This window comes from Vanellus vanellus, assembly GCF_965231255.1.
Source record: "Vanellus vanellus genome assembly, chromosome: 10".
Classification (NCBI taxonomy): Eukaryota; Metazoa; Chordata; class Aves; order Charadriiformes; family Charadriidae; genus Vanellus; species Vanellus vanellus.
The window spans coordinates 80402-97637 of NC_138915.1; the positions used below are offsets into that span (position 1 = coordinate 80402).

Consider the following 17236-nt stretch of genomic DNA (forward strand, 5'->3'; position numbering starts at 1 on the left):
GGCTTCTCATTTTCAAAGCACATTGCAGACATTACCTAAATGATCATAGAATGGCTCAGGTTGGAAAGGACCTTGAAGATCATCGAGTTCCAACCCCCCTGCCACGGGCAGGGACACCTCCCACCAGCCCAGGTTGCCCAAAGCCACGTCCAGCCTGGCCTTGAACACCTCCAGTGATGGGGCCTCAACAGCCTCTCTGGGCAACCTGTTCCAGTGCCGCACCACCCTCGCAAGGAAAAAAAACTTCTTCCTAATGTTCAATCTGAACCTGCCCTCTTCCAGTTTGAAGCCATTCCCCCTCGTCCTATCACTACATGCCCCAGTAAAAAGTCCTTCCCCAGCTCTCCTGTAGGCCCCCTATAGGGACTGGAAGGCCGCAATAAGATCTCCTCGGAGCCTTCTCTTCTCCAGGCTGAACAGCCCCAACTCTTTCGGCCTCTCCTCATAGGAGAGGTGCTCCAGCCCTCAGATCACCCTCGTGGCTCTCCTCTGGACATGCTCCAGCAGGTCCATGTCCTTCTTATGCTGGGGACTCCAGAGCTGGATGCAGTACTCCAGGTGGCATCTCATGAGAGTGGAGTAGAGGGACAGAATCCCCTCCTTTGACCTGCTGGCCACACTTCTTCTGATGCAGCCCAGGATACGGTTGGCCTTCTGGGCTGCGATCGCACACTGCCGGCTCATGTTGAGCTTCTCGTCAGTCAGCACCCCCAGGTCCTTCTCCTCAGGGCTGTGCTCCAGCCATTCCCCGCCCAGCCTGGAGTTGTGCTTGGGATTGCCCCCACCCAGATGTAGGACCTTGCACTTGGCCTTGTTGGACTGCATGAAGTTGGCTTGGGCCCACCTCTCCAGCCTGTCCAGGTCCCTCTGGATGGCATCCCTCCCCTCCAGCGTGTCTGCCTCGCCAAACAGCTTGGTGTCATGGGCAAACTTGCTGAGGGTGCACTTGACCCCACTGTCCATGTCGCCGACAAAGATGTTGAACAGTACAGGTCCCCGTACCGACCCCTGAGGAACGCTGCTCATCACTTGTCTCCACTTGGACATCGAACCGTTGACCGCAACTCTTTGAGTGCAACCATCCAGCCATGATAAACATCTCATTGACGTGACAGCATTTGTCTGTACCTGCTGGGATCTCTGTTAATGCATAGGGGTAGCTTAGCCCTCTTCTTACCCTATGCTGTGCTCAGGAACAGAGTAATTCTTTTTGGTATTTTAGGAAATCAGCAGAAGGACTGCTCTGCAGCCTCAGACCCATCCAGATGTTGACAGACCCTCACACACATGCAGGCTACGAGCTTGGGCTGACGATAAAGCCAACCTGACCATACAGAGGCAGGTAGTCCCTGCCACCCATCCGTCCCAGCCCCTTTCTTTTCCTTATGAGGGAGCTGCTCTGATCCCACAGCGTGGAGTTTCAGAGAGCTGAACTAGTAGAAATTTGCTTAGCTGGGTTTGTTTTCTGCTAGGTTAACTCCCTGAACTGGTTCACGGCAAGGAAGAGGGGGGAAAGGTGTGGGCAGCCAAGGATAAGGCAGTGAGAACAGGACTCCCCTTCCCTTCTGGCAGCATCCCTCAGGGAGCTCAGCTCAGTCACACTTGTCAGAGCTCTGAGCCTGTCTGGGAACTCCCAATACACCTCCCTGCAACGGCAGACTAATCCCAGCCAGAAAACTGACTTTGCATCGAGATGCATCACGAGCATGGCAAAGACCTCTGACCACCCCACAGCTGCGGGCACAGAACAGCTGGCTCCAGTGGGATGGTACCCCCACCGCTGTGGCCAGCGAGGGCTGTGTGGTCTGGGCTGTGTGCTCCTTTGGCACATGTGCAAAGGGAATGTTCTGTCGCCTTCCTGCTCCTGAAATAATGAACAAATTCAGGGAAGTCTTGTGAGCACCATAGGGCCACGAAGACAAGGTGACTCCAGTGGTTCCCTTCTGGCTCTGGCAGAGCAGCGCACCAAGGCAGGGCTGCACCGCCTGCCCCTGTGGCGGAGATGAACAGATGTTGCCAGTTTTCAGAGTTCTCCAAGCTCTTTCTTTCAGCAGTATTCAATCCACTGCCCCCCCTGCCAGCCCCCAAAGGAAGTGGCTGACAGAGAAGTCACCTTTTGTTATCCCCAGAGAAGTCAGAAGACCAGCTAAAACAGTCAGAGGCTGACAGGGAGGATGGAAGAAAATGAGCTTCTGCAATTCCTCAAGCAAGAACAGCAGTCAAAATTTCACAGTCTTGGTGAGATTGCTACTGGAAGAGGATCAGTGAGACACGATGTTTCCTCCCATCGGTGTCAGGAGATGGCCAGCAGCACGGGAAGGAGCTCCCCGAATTGGAAGGCTTTCCGTTACCTGGATACAGAGGCGAGACTGTGACTTACAGCTCTGACCTCCAAAATCTGCAACCAAAACCCACCAAGCAACCAAATCACATCTGCTGTCTCTTAGCAGGAACATGTGGGCCTGCCTGCTCCTCCTTCTGCCCACATTGCAGGCAGACAAGACCCCGAGCCGACCAGGGCCCTGCTGCTCTCAGCGCCGACGAACGCTTCCCACGCCAGCTCGCCTCCTGGCTCCCGTGGGTCCACCACCCTGCTGCTGACTGCCCCACGCTGTACACGACCCGGTGAGACCCACGATATGCCAAGGTGACAGCTGCACCAGCAAACACCACGAGCCCTGGTCGTACGCTAAAGAAAGCAGCCAGGCGAATTTTGTCAACTGGAAAGTAGGTTTGAGCTGGGGGTCGTACCCAACGCAGCGCACGCGTAATGCCTGCCAGCACAGGCACTCGGAAAGCTCTATGATCCACCGGGTTAAATTGCGCCTTTTCCCCAGGTTAAAACTTGGGACCTTGCAAAAGGAAGCAGGGGTCTGGAATTTCAGCCCAAGTTTCAAAATTTCTTCCCAAACCATGAAAAGCTCAGAAGATGAAATTTCTGCAAAAGGGACTTACGGGTGTATTTTAAACTTTTAGAATCTGGAAGAACATTTTGGAATTGTGCTCTGCTGTGGGATGAAAAGGAACCAATGAAGTCCAGATGGCGGGCTAGGTCTCCTGCATTCACTGCCTGCCCTGTGCTGTATTCAACCCTCACAGCAATAGGAAGCGGAAGACCAATTCCTTCCAAGCAGATCCCAAATCCAGATGTCAACCACATCCCTAATCTCCAGAGCGTCCCAACAACATGGTCACTCCGGGGTCTGTTCAGTGCCTACATATGAGGACCGGATTCAGAACTGGCCTCATATTACTGCAGGATTTCCAGGCCATGTGGTGCTTTTCCCGCCACACACACCCAACATCTAGAGGGAGCAGGCACCCTCTCCCCAGGAGTCTCCATCTATACCTGCAGGACATGAAAAAGCCCTGCTAGACACTGGCAGTCATGCATTAATTGCTTTTTATCATGCGCTCCAGTTTTTGACCTCATTTTCCCCCACTGCTGTCTGCTTTAGACTGGCATTCCACTGGGAAGAGGCTGCTCACCTCTCTGCTGGCCTCCTGCCCAAGAGGAACAGTGTGGCCAGCAGGACTGGGCAGCGATAATCCCCCTGTACTCGGCATTGGTGAGGCTGCACCTCAAATACTGTGTTCAGTTTTGGGCCCTTCACTGGAAGGCAGACATTGAGATGCTGGAGCGTGTCCGGAGAAGGGCAACGGAGCTGGTGAGGGGTCTGGAGCACAAGTGTGATGAGGAATGACTGAGGGAACTGAGGGCGTTCAGCCTGGAGAGGAGGAGACTGAGGGGAAACCTTATCGCTCTCTACAGCTCCCTGAAAGCAGGTTGGAGCGAGGAGGGGTCAGTCTCTTCTCCCAAGTAACATGTAACAGGACAAGAGGAAACGGCCTCAAGTTGCACCAGGGGAGGTTTAGATCGGATGTTAGGAAAAATTTCTTCACCAAAAGGGTTGTGAAGCACTGGAACAGGCTGCCCAGGGAAGTGGTGGAGTCGCCAGCCCTGGGGGTATTTAAAAGATGGGCAGACGTGGCGCTGAGGGACATGGGTTAGTGGTGGACTTGTCAGTGCTAGGTCAACTGTTGGACTTGATGATCTTAAGGGTCTTCTCCTCCTGTTTCAGTGTTCATAGAATCGTTACTGTGTCCAGTTCTGGGCTCCCCAGTTCAAGAAGGACAGGGAACTGCTGGAGAGGATCCAGCAAAGGTCTACAGAGATGATGAGGGGACTGGAGCATCTTTCTTACAAGGAAAGGCTGAGGGACTTGGGGCTTTTTAGTCTGGAGAAGAGAAGACTGAGGTGGGAATCTTATCAATGCTGATAAATACTAAGGGGAGGGTGCCGGGGGAATGGGCACAGTCTTTTTTCAGTGTTGCCCATTGATAGGACAAGAGGTTACAGGCACAAACTTCAACATAAGAAGTTCCATCTAAACATGAGGAGGGACTTCTTTCCTGTGAGGGTGGCAGAGCACTGGCACAGGCTGCCCAGAGAGGTGGGAGAGTCTCCCACTCCGGAGACATTCCAAACCTGCCTGGATGCTGTCCTGTAGGTGTCCCTGCTCTGGCAGGGGGATTGGACTAGACAATCTCCAGAGGACCTTTCCAACCCCTATCATTCTGTGTGATTCTGTGTTTAGGTTGGAAGGATGCATCAGTAGATACCCTCAACCCATCATAGCTAGGAACAGGGACAGCTGGACGTACTGTGAAAGCAATGCTGCAGCCTCCCAAAAAACAGCAGTCTCTGCTTTTAGTCTTATTCTTGCAAGTGGGAAACTTTTGCCTCAAAAAAAAGAAAAAAAAGAAGAATCTAGTCTGGGTTTTCCCATCTGAGGCTTTTTTAAGGGATTCACAAGAAGCACCAAATAAAGACAGCCAGCCATCAGGAGGCTACAATTGGATCTACAGAGAGCCATGCTGCCACCTGAGACACTCACTGTAGGTGCCCACATACAGACACAGGTTGAAAACTCTCACTTAGAAGGATTAAAAAAAAAAAAAAAAAAAAAGTATTATTTTCAGTCTCACCAAAAGCCTGCAGAATAGGAAAAAGGCCTTGCTGCTCCTTTATCGTGCCCCAAGAACAATCAGCCTCACTGTCTGTGCTACTGCGGGCAGGTGACGAGACTCAGCCCATGGTCCCACCACCAGGCAGCATCACATGAGGTACATCACCTACGGCGGCTGAGTCCAAGTGGACCGAGACAGCTGGCTGCTGGATGCAACACATCCACCACAGTCATCCTGTTTTCCCTTACTAAGGCACTGTAAACAGAGAAATAGTATCTTCTTTCTAAATAGCAGGCAAGCCTTTGGTGCCATAAAGGTCTCGCGTGCTTTTGTACGTGATCCATGTTACTAACTGATTTCTCCACCAACCTAACGGACACATCACAACTTCCACCCGAGCGGATCTTTGGCACGGTCCAGCCTGCACTGGCTAAAGCAGAATTTCACTAGATCCTTCCCTACACACCCCTAACACAGCTCCCTTGCATCATGTAGACAGGCCAAACAGCATTCAGAATTTGGGGTGGGTTTGTTCGTTTTTTATTCTTTTTTCCTCCATTCTGTACAATACTAGAGGACAAATAGCTGATTAGTTATCTCTTCCAGCTGTAATTAATTGTGAGTTTATCAAGCAAACTACTACAGCCATTTAAAATAACTCAGATTTCTCTTTGGGTTTGGAGCAAAGATAATGCTTTTGAACGTCTCTGGATTATTTCTAAGTTTACTTTTCTGCACTTGCAATGTTTCTCATATATTGCTTTTTTTTTTTTTCTTCAAAAGGCTAATATTTAAACTCCAGGTAAAATTACTGACATCTTTTCAGAACCAATTTCATTTATTAAATTGGGCACTTTTGGAAGTTGATCAAGCAAAGCAGCTATTCTAGATGCTTACAGTTAGCCAGAGCCATCATAACTTTCTCTTTTGATGGAGATACTACGCAAGCAGGTAGGCTCCCAGAAGGCTCTTAGTGGGAACACGCCTTGGGCACATCTCTGCAGAAGAGCACACCACAGAAACTCAGCATCCAGCTCCGGTGCTGCCACTCTCACGGCAGCTCTGAAGCCTTTCATCCCTGGCTGCCTTTGTCTTTGAAATTTTAAAGACATCAGACTTTCCAGAAAATAAATAAATAATGTCACACTTTGGCCCCCTTTCCACACAGCAGCTATTAGTAACGATGTACTTTAATTGAAGGCTGTGCCATTCAACTTCCAGAACAATAGGCAATTACCCATGTGCCCCACCACCTCGAAAGTAGGATAGGAGTATATCTACCAAAAGAAAAGCGATCAAACAAGCACTGTAATTTATAGAGAGGCAAGTTCAAAATGCACATGCTCCGAGACGCCAAGAGCAAACTTCCTCCCTGTTTATTTATATTGCTGTGCTGCAGCAGATCATCTTCCACCGACACCGGGGAGGCAGTTGTCCCCGGCACCGAGGGAGGAGAGGCCGTTCTGCACAGCATCTCCCTGGCTTTTTGCTCGGGGAGTGTCTGATCTGGCAGCGCCTCGGCAAGGAGCAGAGGGCTGCCAGGGAGCAGGTCTCCTCTCCTCTCACCAGCAGGGGACACAGGAGAATAATAGGAAAGGCTCTGCACAGGGTGTAGTAGCCCCACAGTTACTACAAACTGTAGTCGGAAGGAGTCACGCGCTCCAGTTCCACCATGGGTTAGGGAGGCACAGGCAACCATCCTCAGACATCAGCTGGACGAGACACCCACAGTCATGCACAAGAGTGTCTCCCAGCCAGGACAGAAATCTTTGTCTTTGCACGAGTTCTCAAAATTTCTTTTTAGATGCTTTGTTTATATGCAGCTTGGGACCTGTGGCAGGTTTTGATGTCCTTCAACGGGGAATGCATGCAATGAGCTACTCCTGACTGGGCTGCTAACCCCTACTCAGCCCCTAAAGCTGCCCAGCCCTTTGGAAACACGCTCTGGCAGGATGAGGGCTGCTCTACCACCAGCAGTGACAAGCACCAACAAGCTAGCAGGCAGCATGGCTGCGGTGTGATTGCCCTAATGGGCTACGTGTCTGGAAAGGTTTCAGCCCCCGAGTATTAGAGCTAAGAGGTGGATGTGCTGTGTCCTGCAGCGCTGCACTGAGGCTCCTCTCCCCTCGGAACGAACAAGCCCAGTTGTGAAAACACTTTTAGCTCAGCCCCAAGCATATCTCCCACAGATGGTCAGGGTTCAGAGCGCTTATTTTAAGAAAAAGCATCTAGCCCTAAGTCCCTTCTCAATCTCTCCTTAAACACACAAGGCAGACCCATGGCAAAGAGACCTTCTAGACACCCACAAATGCCTCTGTATATTCAGGATGCCTAAGGATTTGGACAAGACCTCTCAGACCTCTTAAGATCTGTGTTGTAATCAAAAACTGTAAGAGGCAAAACTTAAGGAAGGACTGTAAATAAAACAGTAAGTAAAGAAAAACTGTGCAGTCTCTGTTCTCTAGAATTCCATGCAAGTAAACTGTATCAGAGCAAGAGGGCTTACGTTTCACAGATCTGGTAATATTTCTCATCCTGAATGCCATCTTGAATAGGTACATTCACGCTGTAATAGCGGCCTTTCCCCAGGCCAACATCTGTCACATCACCAGTGCCTGAAAAACAGAAACACCCCATGGTTAACTACAAGGGAAAGGGGATCAGCTGCAAGAGAAATGTGTGGGGTGCCTCAGGTGAGAGCAGAGAGCCAGGACCTTTGGCATGCTTATGGAGAAGTCCACTTGCCACCACCAATAAAGGAAGGGTTAGATGGACCTGGTTCTTGTCCTCTGACCAATTCTGTTACACAGCTTTCAAAGGCTGCAGGCGGCTGCCCAGTAGTGACTCTGCCCAGAGCTTAGCCAAAACCAGAAAGGGGCAAACGCCAAACGTAGTTCACTCCCCTTCTCCCAGGTCAACAGGAAAGTCAGCAAAAAAGCTCTGCTGGACAGAAGGGATGGGACTCGGGACTTCCCTTTGCTGGGGCCTCATCAGTGATGCATGAACTGAATTAGCACAAACCTCCCAAGTTCAACTTGCCTGGGAAAAATCCTGGCGAAAACTTGTGCAGAGAAACAGTCATGACTTTCGAGGTGAAACTAAAGGCATCTTCAACTCCTAGTGGAAAGGGAAGAGAAAAAAGCTTTCATGCATCATCCATATATACAACAGAGTCTAAACACACAAACGAGCCACCCGATAAACACGGGGCAGCAATCAGAGCAGGAACAGAATGAACAAAGCAGAAAACCGGATGTGGCTCAATAAATCCATCCTTAATCAATGGAGACCTGAATCAAACTGCAGCAAAGGTCACAACTGAAATGAATTTGGCAGGTTTCATGCTAATCAGCACTGAATGGATCTCAATCCCTCAGGTCAGCGCCCACGTTAGCAGCACTCGCCTGCACTGCCTGGCCTGCACGGCTGTGGGAGGGAGCTGCGCAGGGATGCCTCGCCAGAGCTTGCCTATGATTAGAACCAGAGCTACCCGGCTCTCTTGCTTTTTCTCAGCACTGCTGCGGTTCAACACGTTTTTTCTTTTCCTTAAAGACGTATTAAAATAGTGGGGGTGGGAAGGGAAAAAGAAGTAACAGGAAACTCAACAGAAAACAAATGCAGCAAGAAAATGGAGCAAAATGAAACATGTTAAATGGTGTTGAAATTATGTCCCTGAAGGAAAGAGCAGCTTCAGCATGGCCAGCTCTGGCTCTAATTTTATAGTGTCAAGCCTTCTTTTAAAAGCACCGTTTACTACTGATGGCTTCCCTCTTGCAGTGGTGGCATTAAACAATTAAACACTGTCAGCAGCTGTTCTGCCGGGATGGGAGACAAGGGACCGGGGAAGTCCTTGCTGGAGAGCCCCTGGCAGAGGGGATTACTGGAACAGGAACATACTGTTTCTTGCTTTAGGTACAAGGCTGCTGCCCAGACCCTCAAGAGGGGTCTGATGAGCAGCACAGGGCAAATCCATAAAGCAGGACAAGGCAGAAATGGATTGAGGGAACTTGTACTGAAAGGAGGTAAAGCCATGGCTGTTGCAGCAGGTAAAGCCCTACTGCCCTGACAAGCCTTGACTTCTCCCATTCCTCCCCCTGAGTCTGTGCGTCTGTGCTGTGTGCAGCCTGCCCTGCACCTTACCATCTCCATGATGCAAATCCAAATCAACATAAAGGACACGGTCAAATTTCTGGCGCAGCCGCAGGATGCCCAAGACAGCGTCGTTCAGGTAACAGAAGCCAGAAGCTTCATCTCTGTGAAAACAATGTCCGTAAGGTTAAACATGACCAATGCAATCGCCACTGATCTCAGCATTGTCACTTTTACTTTGCAAGCCTCCACCTTGCAGGGGGGCAGAGGAAGGAGAAGAGCATGGCCAAGGCCCAGCAGCAACCAAGGGATGGATCAGGAGCAGCTCAAAGCATGGCTGAGAAGCACAGCCTGCTTGTGCCAATCACTTCACAACCCTGGGCTTGCTGGCAGTTGGCAAAGCATCAGCTGGCTCCGCTGCAGGGAGGCCCTGACCCATGGTGGGCTTGACAGGGTACCTCTGACCGTTTCACTGTTGCACAAACAAAACGTTAGCTTTCTGCACCTGAAATAGTTTAAAGACGTTCAGAGCCACTCGACTGAAACTCACTCTCCACTGTACCTCCTCTCCCTCTGTGGCAAGAGGATGGGCCCCTGGACAGTCCCGCTTGGCCGTTTTCCTGCAAGTCCTGGACAGGTACAGGCAGGCAGCCACTCCATCCCTGCTGGATGTCACAGCTCCCGGAAAGGCGTGACAGTGAAAGGCAGTTGCAACACTCTACTGCTGTGTTCCAAAATCCCGGGTTATGAAGATTAAGCCTCTCCCCAAAGCAACATTCTCTTGTCCTCCCCAGAAAAACGCAAACAGGATGCCCCACACACAGTCCCTCACAATACAGCTCCTGGGCTCAGCCAGAAGACAGCTCCAGTAGCTGAACAGAGGACAGATGTTGCATGGAAAGATTTACACCTGACATACATCAGGGTACAGCTTCCACATCGCTGGCATCAAAGGAACAAGAAAGTTTCTTATTCCCTACTTCAGACTTGCTTCGAAGTCAAGTCCCCATCATCACTTGGCACTAGCCCACATGTACTCTTAAGTCATCCCCAGACAGCTGATTTAAACCAAAGCCTCATTCTTTGCAACAAGAGTGTCCAAACCCCTCTTCCCCAGGCTCAAATGACTCCAGGATCTAAGATGTGCCTCTTGGAAATGCTTCTTGCCTTTCAGCCACAGCATTCAGCTCATTTTCCCCAACACTCCCCTGCTCAGCAAACAGCTGGAAACGATGAGGAGCAAGCATGGGGCGGCAGAACTGCACTCGCTCTCGCTCCCTGCAAATGTCATGGAGTACAGATGCTTCCCAGTGACTCTGTTCATTTACAGTGATGCTGAGAACTGGGATGTTAGCAGGTATCCTGGGAATCTTCCTTATCTGTGATTACACACTGTACTCCTCCCCTCCTTCCCAGCCTGCAAGGAAGCAAAGTGAACTGTCATGTCTCAGGGACTCTCTCCATGCCGTAACACACGATCTCTTTCAAACTCGAGGCCAAGCAGAGCACGACACCAGCTCGGACAGAGGTTGACCAGCATCAGAGCTGCAGCTCAGGGCCAGTACTTGGGATTTCCCCCCGCCCCAGATCCACACAGCAGAGCTCAGACTGTCACTGCCGGAAGGGAGGGCAGGGCTGGGTCAAGAAAAGGCACCAACTCACCATCTTGCCCTCTGCCCCAAAGGCATACCTGCACACTGGGAGCTTCAAAAGCCCCAGGCAACAGTGGTTACAATTCCTACCTTTACGACCTTGGAAAGTAACCAAGACACCAGAGAGCAGGTCTTTTTTGACAAAAGGATGTGTATTTTGCTAGGACACAGGTCTGAGCACCAGGCACCTGTGGTTGGGTGTCAGCCTGGTTAGACCTTCACACTGGACTGGCACCTACCACAGTGTAGGTGTGCTGCCTACCCCGCGGCATCCCACGCCACCTCACTGGGGTGACTGGGAAAGCTCCTTTGGGATCAATAAGTATTAAATGCCTTTTTTAAACAGACCGTTTGCTTTCCAGAACAGTGCTAATAGCACAGCTCAGTGGCAGCAACACTGCTGTTTCTTCTGTTACAGGCATTTTATAAACCATGCAACCAAGATAAAAAGAGAACAGAAGATTTTTAAAAAGCTATCCCTCCTGAGAAGAGCAAGAGGGCTCAGCTCAGCCAAGCTAAACTCTCTCCTTTCTCAGCAAGCCATAGCTGAACCCATACTCAGCAAAGTGCTGACCAGGAAAAGGTTCCTGATGAGAAAGTGTCATCGCTGGAGTTTGCATACCACTGTTACACCTCCAGAGTTTCTCTGCCAGGTCAGAAAAAGTCACTGGAGCAAGAAAAGAAACCTGTGCACTCATGTACAAGCTGTTAGGGTCAGACACGCAGTTCATGCTAATTTCTGGGGTTCTCCAGGGAAACAGAACAGCACTGCAAAGGCCAATTAGCTGGGGACAAGGAAGGGTGCTGTCTTGCCTGCATTTGCAGAGAGGCCTCATGTTTTGGGAGATGGGGGAACACAAGTTAAAATAAAACATACATCCATGGAAAATGGGGAAGCCATGGAAACAAATTATTTTACCACTCCAGAATCACAGGATTCAGGGATGAAATTTTTACTTCCTCTCCTGTTGTTCTGGAAGATCATACCTGACACTACAGCTCAGAGCAAACAGCCACCCAGAGACCATGGGGGAAACTTGAACCGTTTCAAACCTCTTATTAAGCAACCAAAAAATCCACACAAAACAATTTGGACAACATGTTGCCATGTTCCCATTCTCTTCTAAGTTGGGAGCAACACCAACTGTTTGCCTCTCCTCAGCCCTTCTCTATGGTCTTTGCAAAATCAATTCTCAGTTGAACTCCCAGAGATAACTGAGTATCAACGGATGGTGGGACACCCCTCAAAACATCTGCCCCAGACCTGCACTGCAGCCCATGATAGCACCAGGACTGGGCGGTAACCAGCCTACTCTCAGGCCTCTGCCCTACACTCTGCTTCTTTCCTATCTACCTCCTGCCCTCCCTCACCCCTCTCACACCTTGCTCTCTCCTCCAGCCGGATCGCCGCACCCTGACAGTTCGCAGGGAAGCTGGGAGCTAGGAGGTGGGGTTCAGACACGGGTGAGAAAACACAAGGGAACAGATTGTTTTCTTACTTCTTTGCATGATGCCACCCTCCAGGCCAGTTAATTGCTACCTTGCACTTGCCATCCAGCAGGCACTGGGCTGCGGTGATGGTGGCTCCTCCCACGGCTGCCGCATACTCAAAGATCCCTTCAGTAGCTGGACAGTCATAACCTGTGGGCAAGATTCCGTGTGTCAGACACAACAGGCCTTTTCCTGCAGCGGAAGCACATTCTCTTTGTTTTGACCTTTCTCCCTCTTTAACCACTGCTCTAGCTTTCTGTTCCAGGAACAATCAAAGAGCCATGGCACAAAACTGTCACAACAGGTATCAGATTTGGACTCATACAGCATATTTAGGGGGTGTAAGTCAGAAAAAAATTGTATTGAGTTGTGTGGCAAAGTTTTTGTAGCAGGGGGAGCTGCAGGGGTGGCTTCTGTGAGAAGACCGGGAGCTGCACCCATGTCGGACAGAGATGGCTCCAAGACAGACCCACTGCTGGCCAAGGCGAAGCCCATCAGCAATGCTGGTGGTGCCTCTGTGATAACACACTGAAGGGTAAAAAACTGCTGTGCAGCAGCTAGGAAAGAGAAGCGGGAATGTGTGAGAGGAACAGCGCTGCAGAGGCCAAGGTCAGTGAAGAAGGAGGGGGAGTAAGTGCTCCAGGTGCTGGAGCAGAGATTCCCCTACAGCCTGTGGTGAAGACCATGGTGAGGCAGGCTGTCCACCTGCAGCCTACGAAGGTCCATGGTGGAACAAATATCCACCTGCAGCCTGAGGAGGTCCACAATGGAGCAGGTGGGTGCCCAAAGGAGGCTGTGACCCCATGGAGAGCCTGTGCTGGAGCAGGTTTCTGGTAGGACTTGTGACCCCCCCTAATGCTGGAGCAGGCTGTTCCTGAAGGACTGCAGCCCATGAGAAGGTCTCACATTGGAAAAGTTGGTGGAGGACTGTCTCCTGTGGGAGGGACCCCACGCTGGAGCAGGGGAAGAGTATGAGGAGGAAGGAGTAGCAGAGACAACGTGTGATGAACTGACCGCAACCCCCATTCCCCTGCACTGCTCGGGGGGGAGCAAAGAATAGCTGAGAGTGAAAGTGAGTCTGGGAAGAAAGGTGGATGAGGGGAAAGCGGATTTTAGTTTTGTTTTCAGTTCTCGATGTCCTACCCTGTTATTAATTGGCAATAAATTGAATTAATTTTCCTAAGTTGAGTCTGTTTTGTCTGTGATGGTAACCGGTGAGTGATCTCCCTGTCCTTATCTTGACACACAATCTTTTCCATCGTATTTTCTCCCCTACCCCATTGAGGAGAGGAAGAGAGCGAGCATCTTGGTGGGCACCTAGCAGCCAGCCAAGGTTAATCCACCACAAAAAAAAAACCCAATCAAAATGTTTCCTTGCACTTGGATCATTCACAGATGGGTCTTGAACCAACTTCTGATCCATGTGCCTGGCTAGCCTGACCTACTGGTCCCTCATAGCAGTCTTGCAAAACCACTCTCAGTTCTCTGGCTGCTCTACCAGGAAAGCCCTGACACAGTCACCAATGTATCTCCCCACCGAAAACAGACATCCACAAAGGAGACAGGCCTACGTATGCTGCAGGTCTATAGCTAGAATATGACATTCACCTATTCCTAGAGCAGTCTCCTTGAAGCCGTTCCCCCAGCAAGGCCTGACCCCAGGGCTACTCCTGCGCCTGCAGACAGATCACCTCCAGAAATGTAAAGGGCAGGTCTAGGGGAGACTCGAGATCAGCACAGAATCTGCACCACTGCTTCAGTGCTGGGTCATTCCTCATGTTCCTGAGACTAAGACAGGAACAGCCACCTCCCCTGCTTTAATTATCGCATTGCTCAGGCTGTCTTAACTCCAGGCAGGCAAGAGCCCTCTGCTCAAGATGCAAGCAAAGTCATGAAACAGAAGCTGCTCTGGTCCCTGGCTGTAGCTTCAGGCCATAGTTCACGTGTGCTCTCCACCACAGCAGGCTTGCAGCAGCCAGTCTCAGCTCTGTTCCAAGGGTGGCATATCACGGCCTTCTGACCTGCCCGAGATCCTCAAAGCAGCAGCAAAAGGCATCGGCTCCCGATACACAAGGGACAGGCTGAGCTGCAGGGAGCAGCGGCATGAGGCTGATGGTACCCTCTGCTGGCAAGAGCGAAAACACCAGCCTGAGAGGTGACCACTGGCTGACAGAGTCCAACAACACCCCATCACAGAGTGCTTCTCTCCACAAACAGCCCAGCAGCCCACCTGAGCTCACCCCTCTGTCTAACCTCAGCTCCAGCAAAAAGCATCCTGGACCTGATACTCAGTTAATCTCTCGCCGAGGACGCGCGTCCTTACCCAGTCCATACTCCACGGACTCCGGATGGTCATCATCCCCCTCCTCACTGACCTTCTGCAGGTGCTGCAGGTAGGCGTCCGTGTGGAAGCTCGCCATCTCCTCCATGGAGGCCACTTTTGGCTTGACTATCCTAGGCAGAGAGGAGGAAGGGAGCATGTCAGGACAAGAGGCTCCAGGGTTTGGCTGGAACGCTCAGCTTTAACCTCCTCAGACTAGGAGCCTCCTTTTTGCAGTTACTGTTGAAGAAACAAACAAAACCCCCTCCTCCTCTCACACCAGACTGTCACTTTGAGTGAGAAAGCCGCTCAGCTGAGCTGGAGTAGGCCCTTCCGCCAGCTTGGCACTGTCTGCTGTGTCCACCCCACGAGGAACACCTGCAGGTGCTGCCAACGTTAATTTTTCCACTTTGCTTCAATTTTTTTTTTCCATTTTCTGTATGTTCTCCCAATTTGGGCGATCAACATTCTGGTTACACACAGAGTGAAAACTTGCAAGCCCAGCCCAGCGCTGTGGCAGGATGCCAGCCTGCTGGGTGGAGAGCTGAGCAGCACTTCTTATACACTCTTAACTCCAACAGCATTCAAAGCAGAGACCGTCTCTGTCCTCAGCAACTCGCACATCACCTTTCCAGGGTTTGGGCGCTTTGCAATCTGCCTGAATAAATCTTGTGGCATGTTGAAGCCCTCTCCAAACCTCAGACTCTGGGGGTGATGCAGACAATACAGTACAGCTCCACTGCTACAGGAAGAATGGAAGAAGCTCCCAGCTCTAGGCTAGCCCAGGTGCTGAGCACTTCTCACCCCATGCCAGGGCAAACAGCCCTCTGGGTCTGCCTCAGGAATGACACCTGCAGCCATTTCCCAAGCACATTCACCAAAACGACCAGAAAGAAAAAAATCCTTTAAAAAAAGGCCCAATAGGACTTTCCGGCCCTGCTGAACTGGAGCGTGGGATTTTTTTAAGATTTTATGAGTTGTTACATAAAAGAAACTGAGCTAAACCTTTTCTTTCCCTTCATATCCCCCAGTGTCAAAAGCCTAATTAGGGCAGGAGGGTTCTCACTCTTCCACCTCACACCTCATCTTGTCTTCTCTCCTGAACAGCACCAAGACCTCACAAAAAGTCTCACAAATCAGTCACAACACGGCAAAACAATATGGTCCCTCTCAGCATCAGCACTGGCCAGTGGATTTGGAGCAGCACCAACAGGGATGGTTTCTACACCATCACTTCTGCTCAGAGGCATTAGAGCAGCAGGTGATAGTGTGACTGTGTTTCTCTGTGGAGAAAGCACATGGCAATTTGTGCTCCATCGGACCTGGAAGGGTAACCATAAATTACACCTGCCATAATTACCATAATCTTGTCCATTTAGCAAAACAAGCAGACTTTCCTTAAATCCTAAAAATACACGCTGCATGGGCTCCTACAACCACGTGGCCAGCAGGGACAGTACAAGACCTGCAGTTACTGAGTAACTTCCAAACCTCAGCAGAGAAGATACTCTCTTCACAGAAAATGGGAGCACTTACTTCATCTGGTCAAGTAAGGAATACGCTTCAATCAACGAATGTACCATACTGGCCTAAAAAAAGAAGACGATGACCGTGAGAGCAGCTCTAGCGCTGGTGACAGAAGCACAGCCGCCAGGGGCTAAATGACTTGCAGGGAAGGTGCAGGGGTGACCCCTCCCAGCAGCACAGCTAAACTGGCAGCAGCCTGAGCTGGGTCCTCGGAGCGGGGCTCACCCCGGAGAGGCGCAGCACAGCAGGCTGCAGGGGCCCTTCCCGCTCCGTCAGGCACAGGCACGGCAGCGTACGGCTGCTCGGGAAGGGGGGGGCACCGAGAAGCGCCGCTTCTGTGTCCCTGCCCCCAGCGGCGGTGCGAGGGGAGGGACAGGCTCTCCCCGCTCCGGTCCCCGCTCCTCCCACCCAGGGCCCAACCGCCGCCCCCTCCCCTAAGCTCCCCACACCCTTCCGCTGTCCCCGGTGCCGGCAGCCGCCCCAAAGCCCCGGGACGACCCAGGACGGCTCCCCTCCGCCCGCAGGCCTCGCCACCGCGCTTCCAACGCCACCCCGCCGGGGTCCCACAGGGCCCGTTAACAGCCCCCGGGCGCGGCACTGACCCGCTTGGGCACTTTGCAGAGGGAGTCGCAGAGGGCCACGTACTCCGGGCTGTACACATAGACCGGCGGGGCCGCCGCCGCCGCCATCAGGGCCGCCACGCCGGGCCGCCCGGGCGGGCACTTCCGGCTGCGGGGCACGCCGGGAGGCACCGCCCCGCCCCGAGGCATGCCGGGAGCTGTAGTCCGTGTCCCCCCCCCGGTCCCCCCCCCCGTCCCGGCGGGGAGAGCAGGCCGCACACTCGCCGTACGAAACATTTTATTGGGGGTCCCCACCGCCCGCTGCTCGAGGTGGTGGATTATCTTTAAGAACGTAATAACAGTCATTGAAAAAGGCCCGAGGCCTGCCCGCACCGCCCGCACCGCCCGAGAGGGAGCGGCCCCGTGCCCCCTCCCCACAGGAGCAAACGCTGTCTGCTGGGCCGCAGCCCCGCCGACTGCCACGCGCAGGTTCCTCACGGTCGTCCTGGGAGGGAGAGAGATGCGGTGCGGGAGCCTGCAGCCCCTCTGCCTGGGGCAGGGCTCACCAGGCCTGGAAGGATCAGTGGGCAACAATTACAGCACAGCGGCTACCGCAGGGAGCGGCC

General features: G+C 52.0%; 1 protein-coding gene across 1 annotated transcript in view; it reads right to left on the reverse strand.

The window, feature by feature from the left end:
• The window catches only part of HDAC8 (histone deacetylase 8), a 38971-nt gene extending 22213 nt beyond the window's left edge, over positions 1–16758 (reverse strand). Inside the window, exons 1-7 of the mRNA XM_082488071.1 lie at positions 16653–16758; positions 16060–16112; positions 14527–14657; positions 12212–12353; positions 9112–9224; positions 8011–8088; positions 7478–7586 (exon numbers count right to left, since the gene is read on the reverse strand). Of these exons, the coding sequence (XP_082344197.1) occupies positions 7478–7586; positions 8011–8088; positions 9112–9224; positions 12212–12353; positions 14527–14657; positions 16060–16112; positions 16653–16739 (713 nt within the window). The 5' untranslated portion in view covers positions 16740–16758. The remainder of the gene's footprint in view (positions 1–7477; positions 7587–8010; positions 8089–9111; positions 9225–12211; positions 12354–14526; positions 14658–16059; positions 16113–16652) is intronic.
• Between the last annotated feature and the right edge of the window lie 478 nt (positions 16759–17236).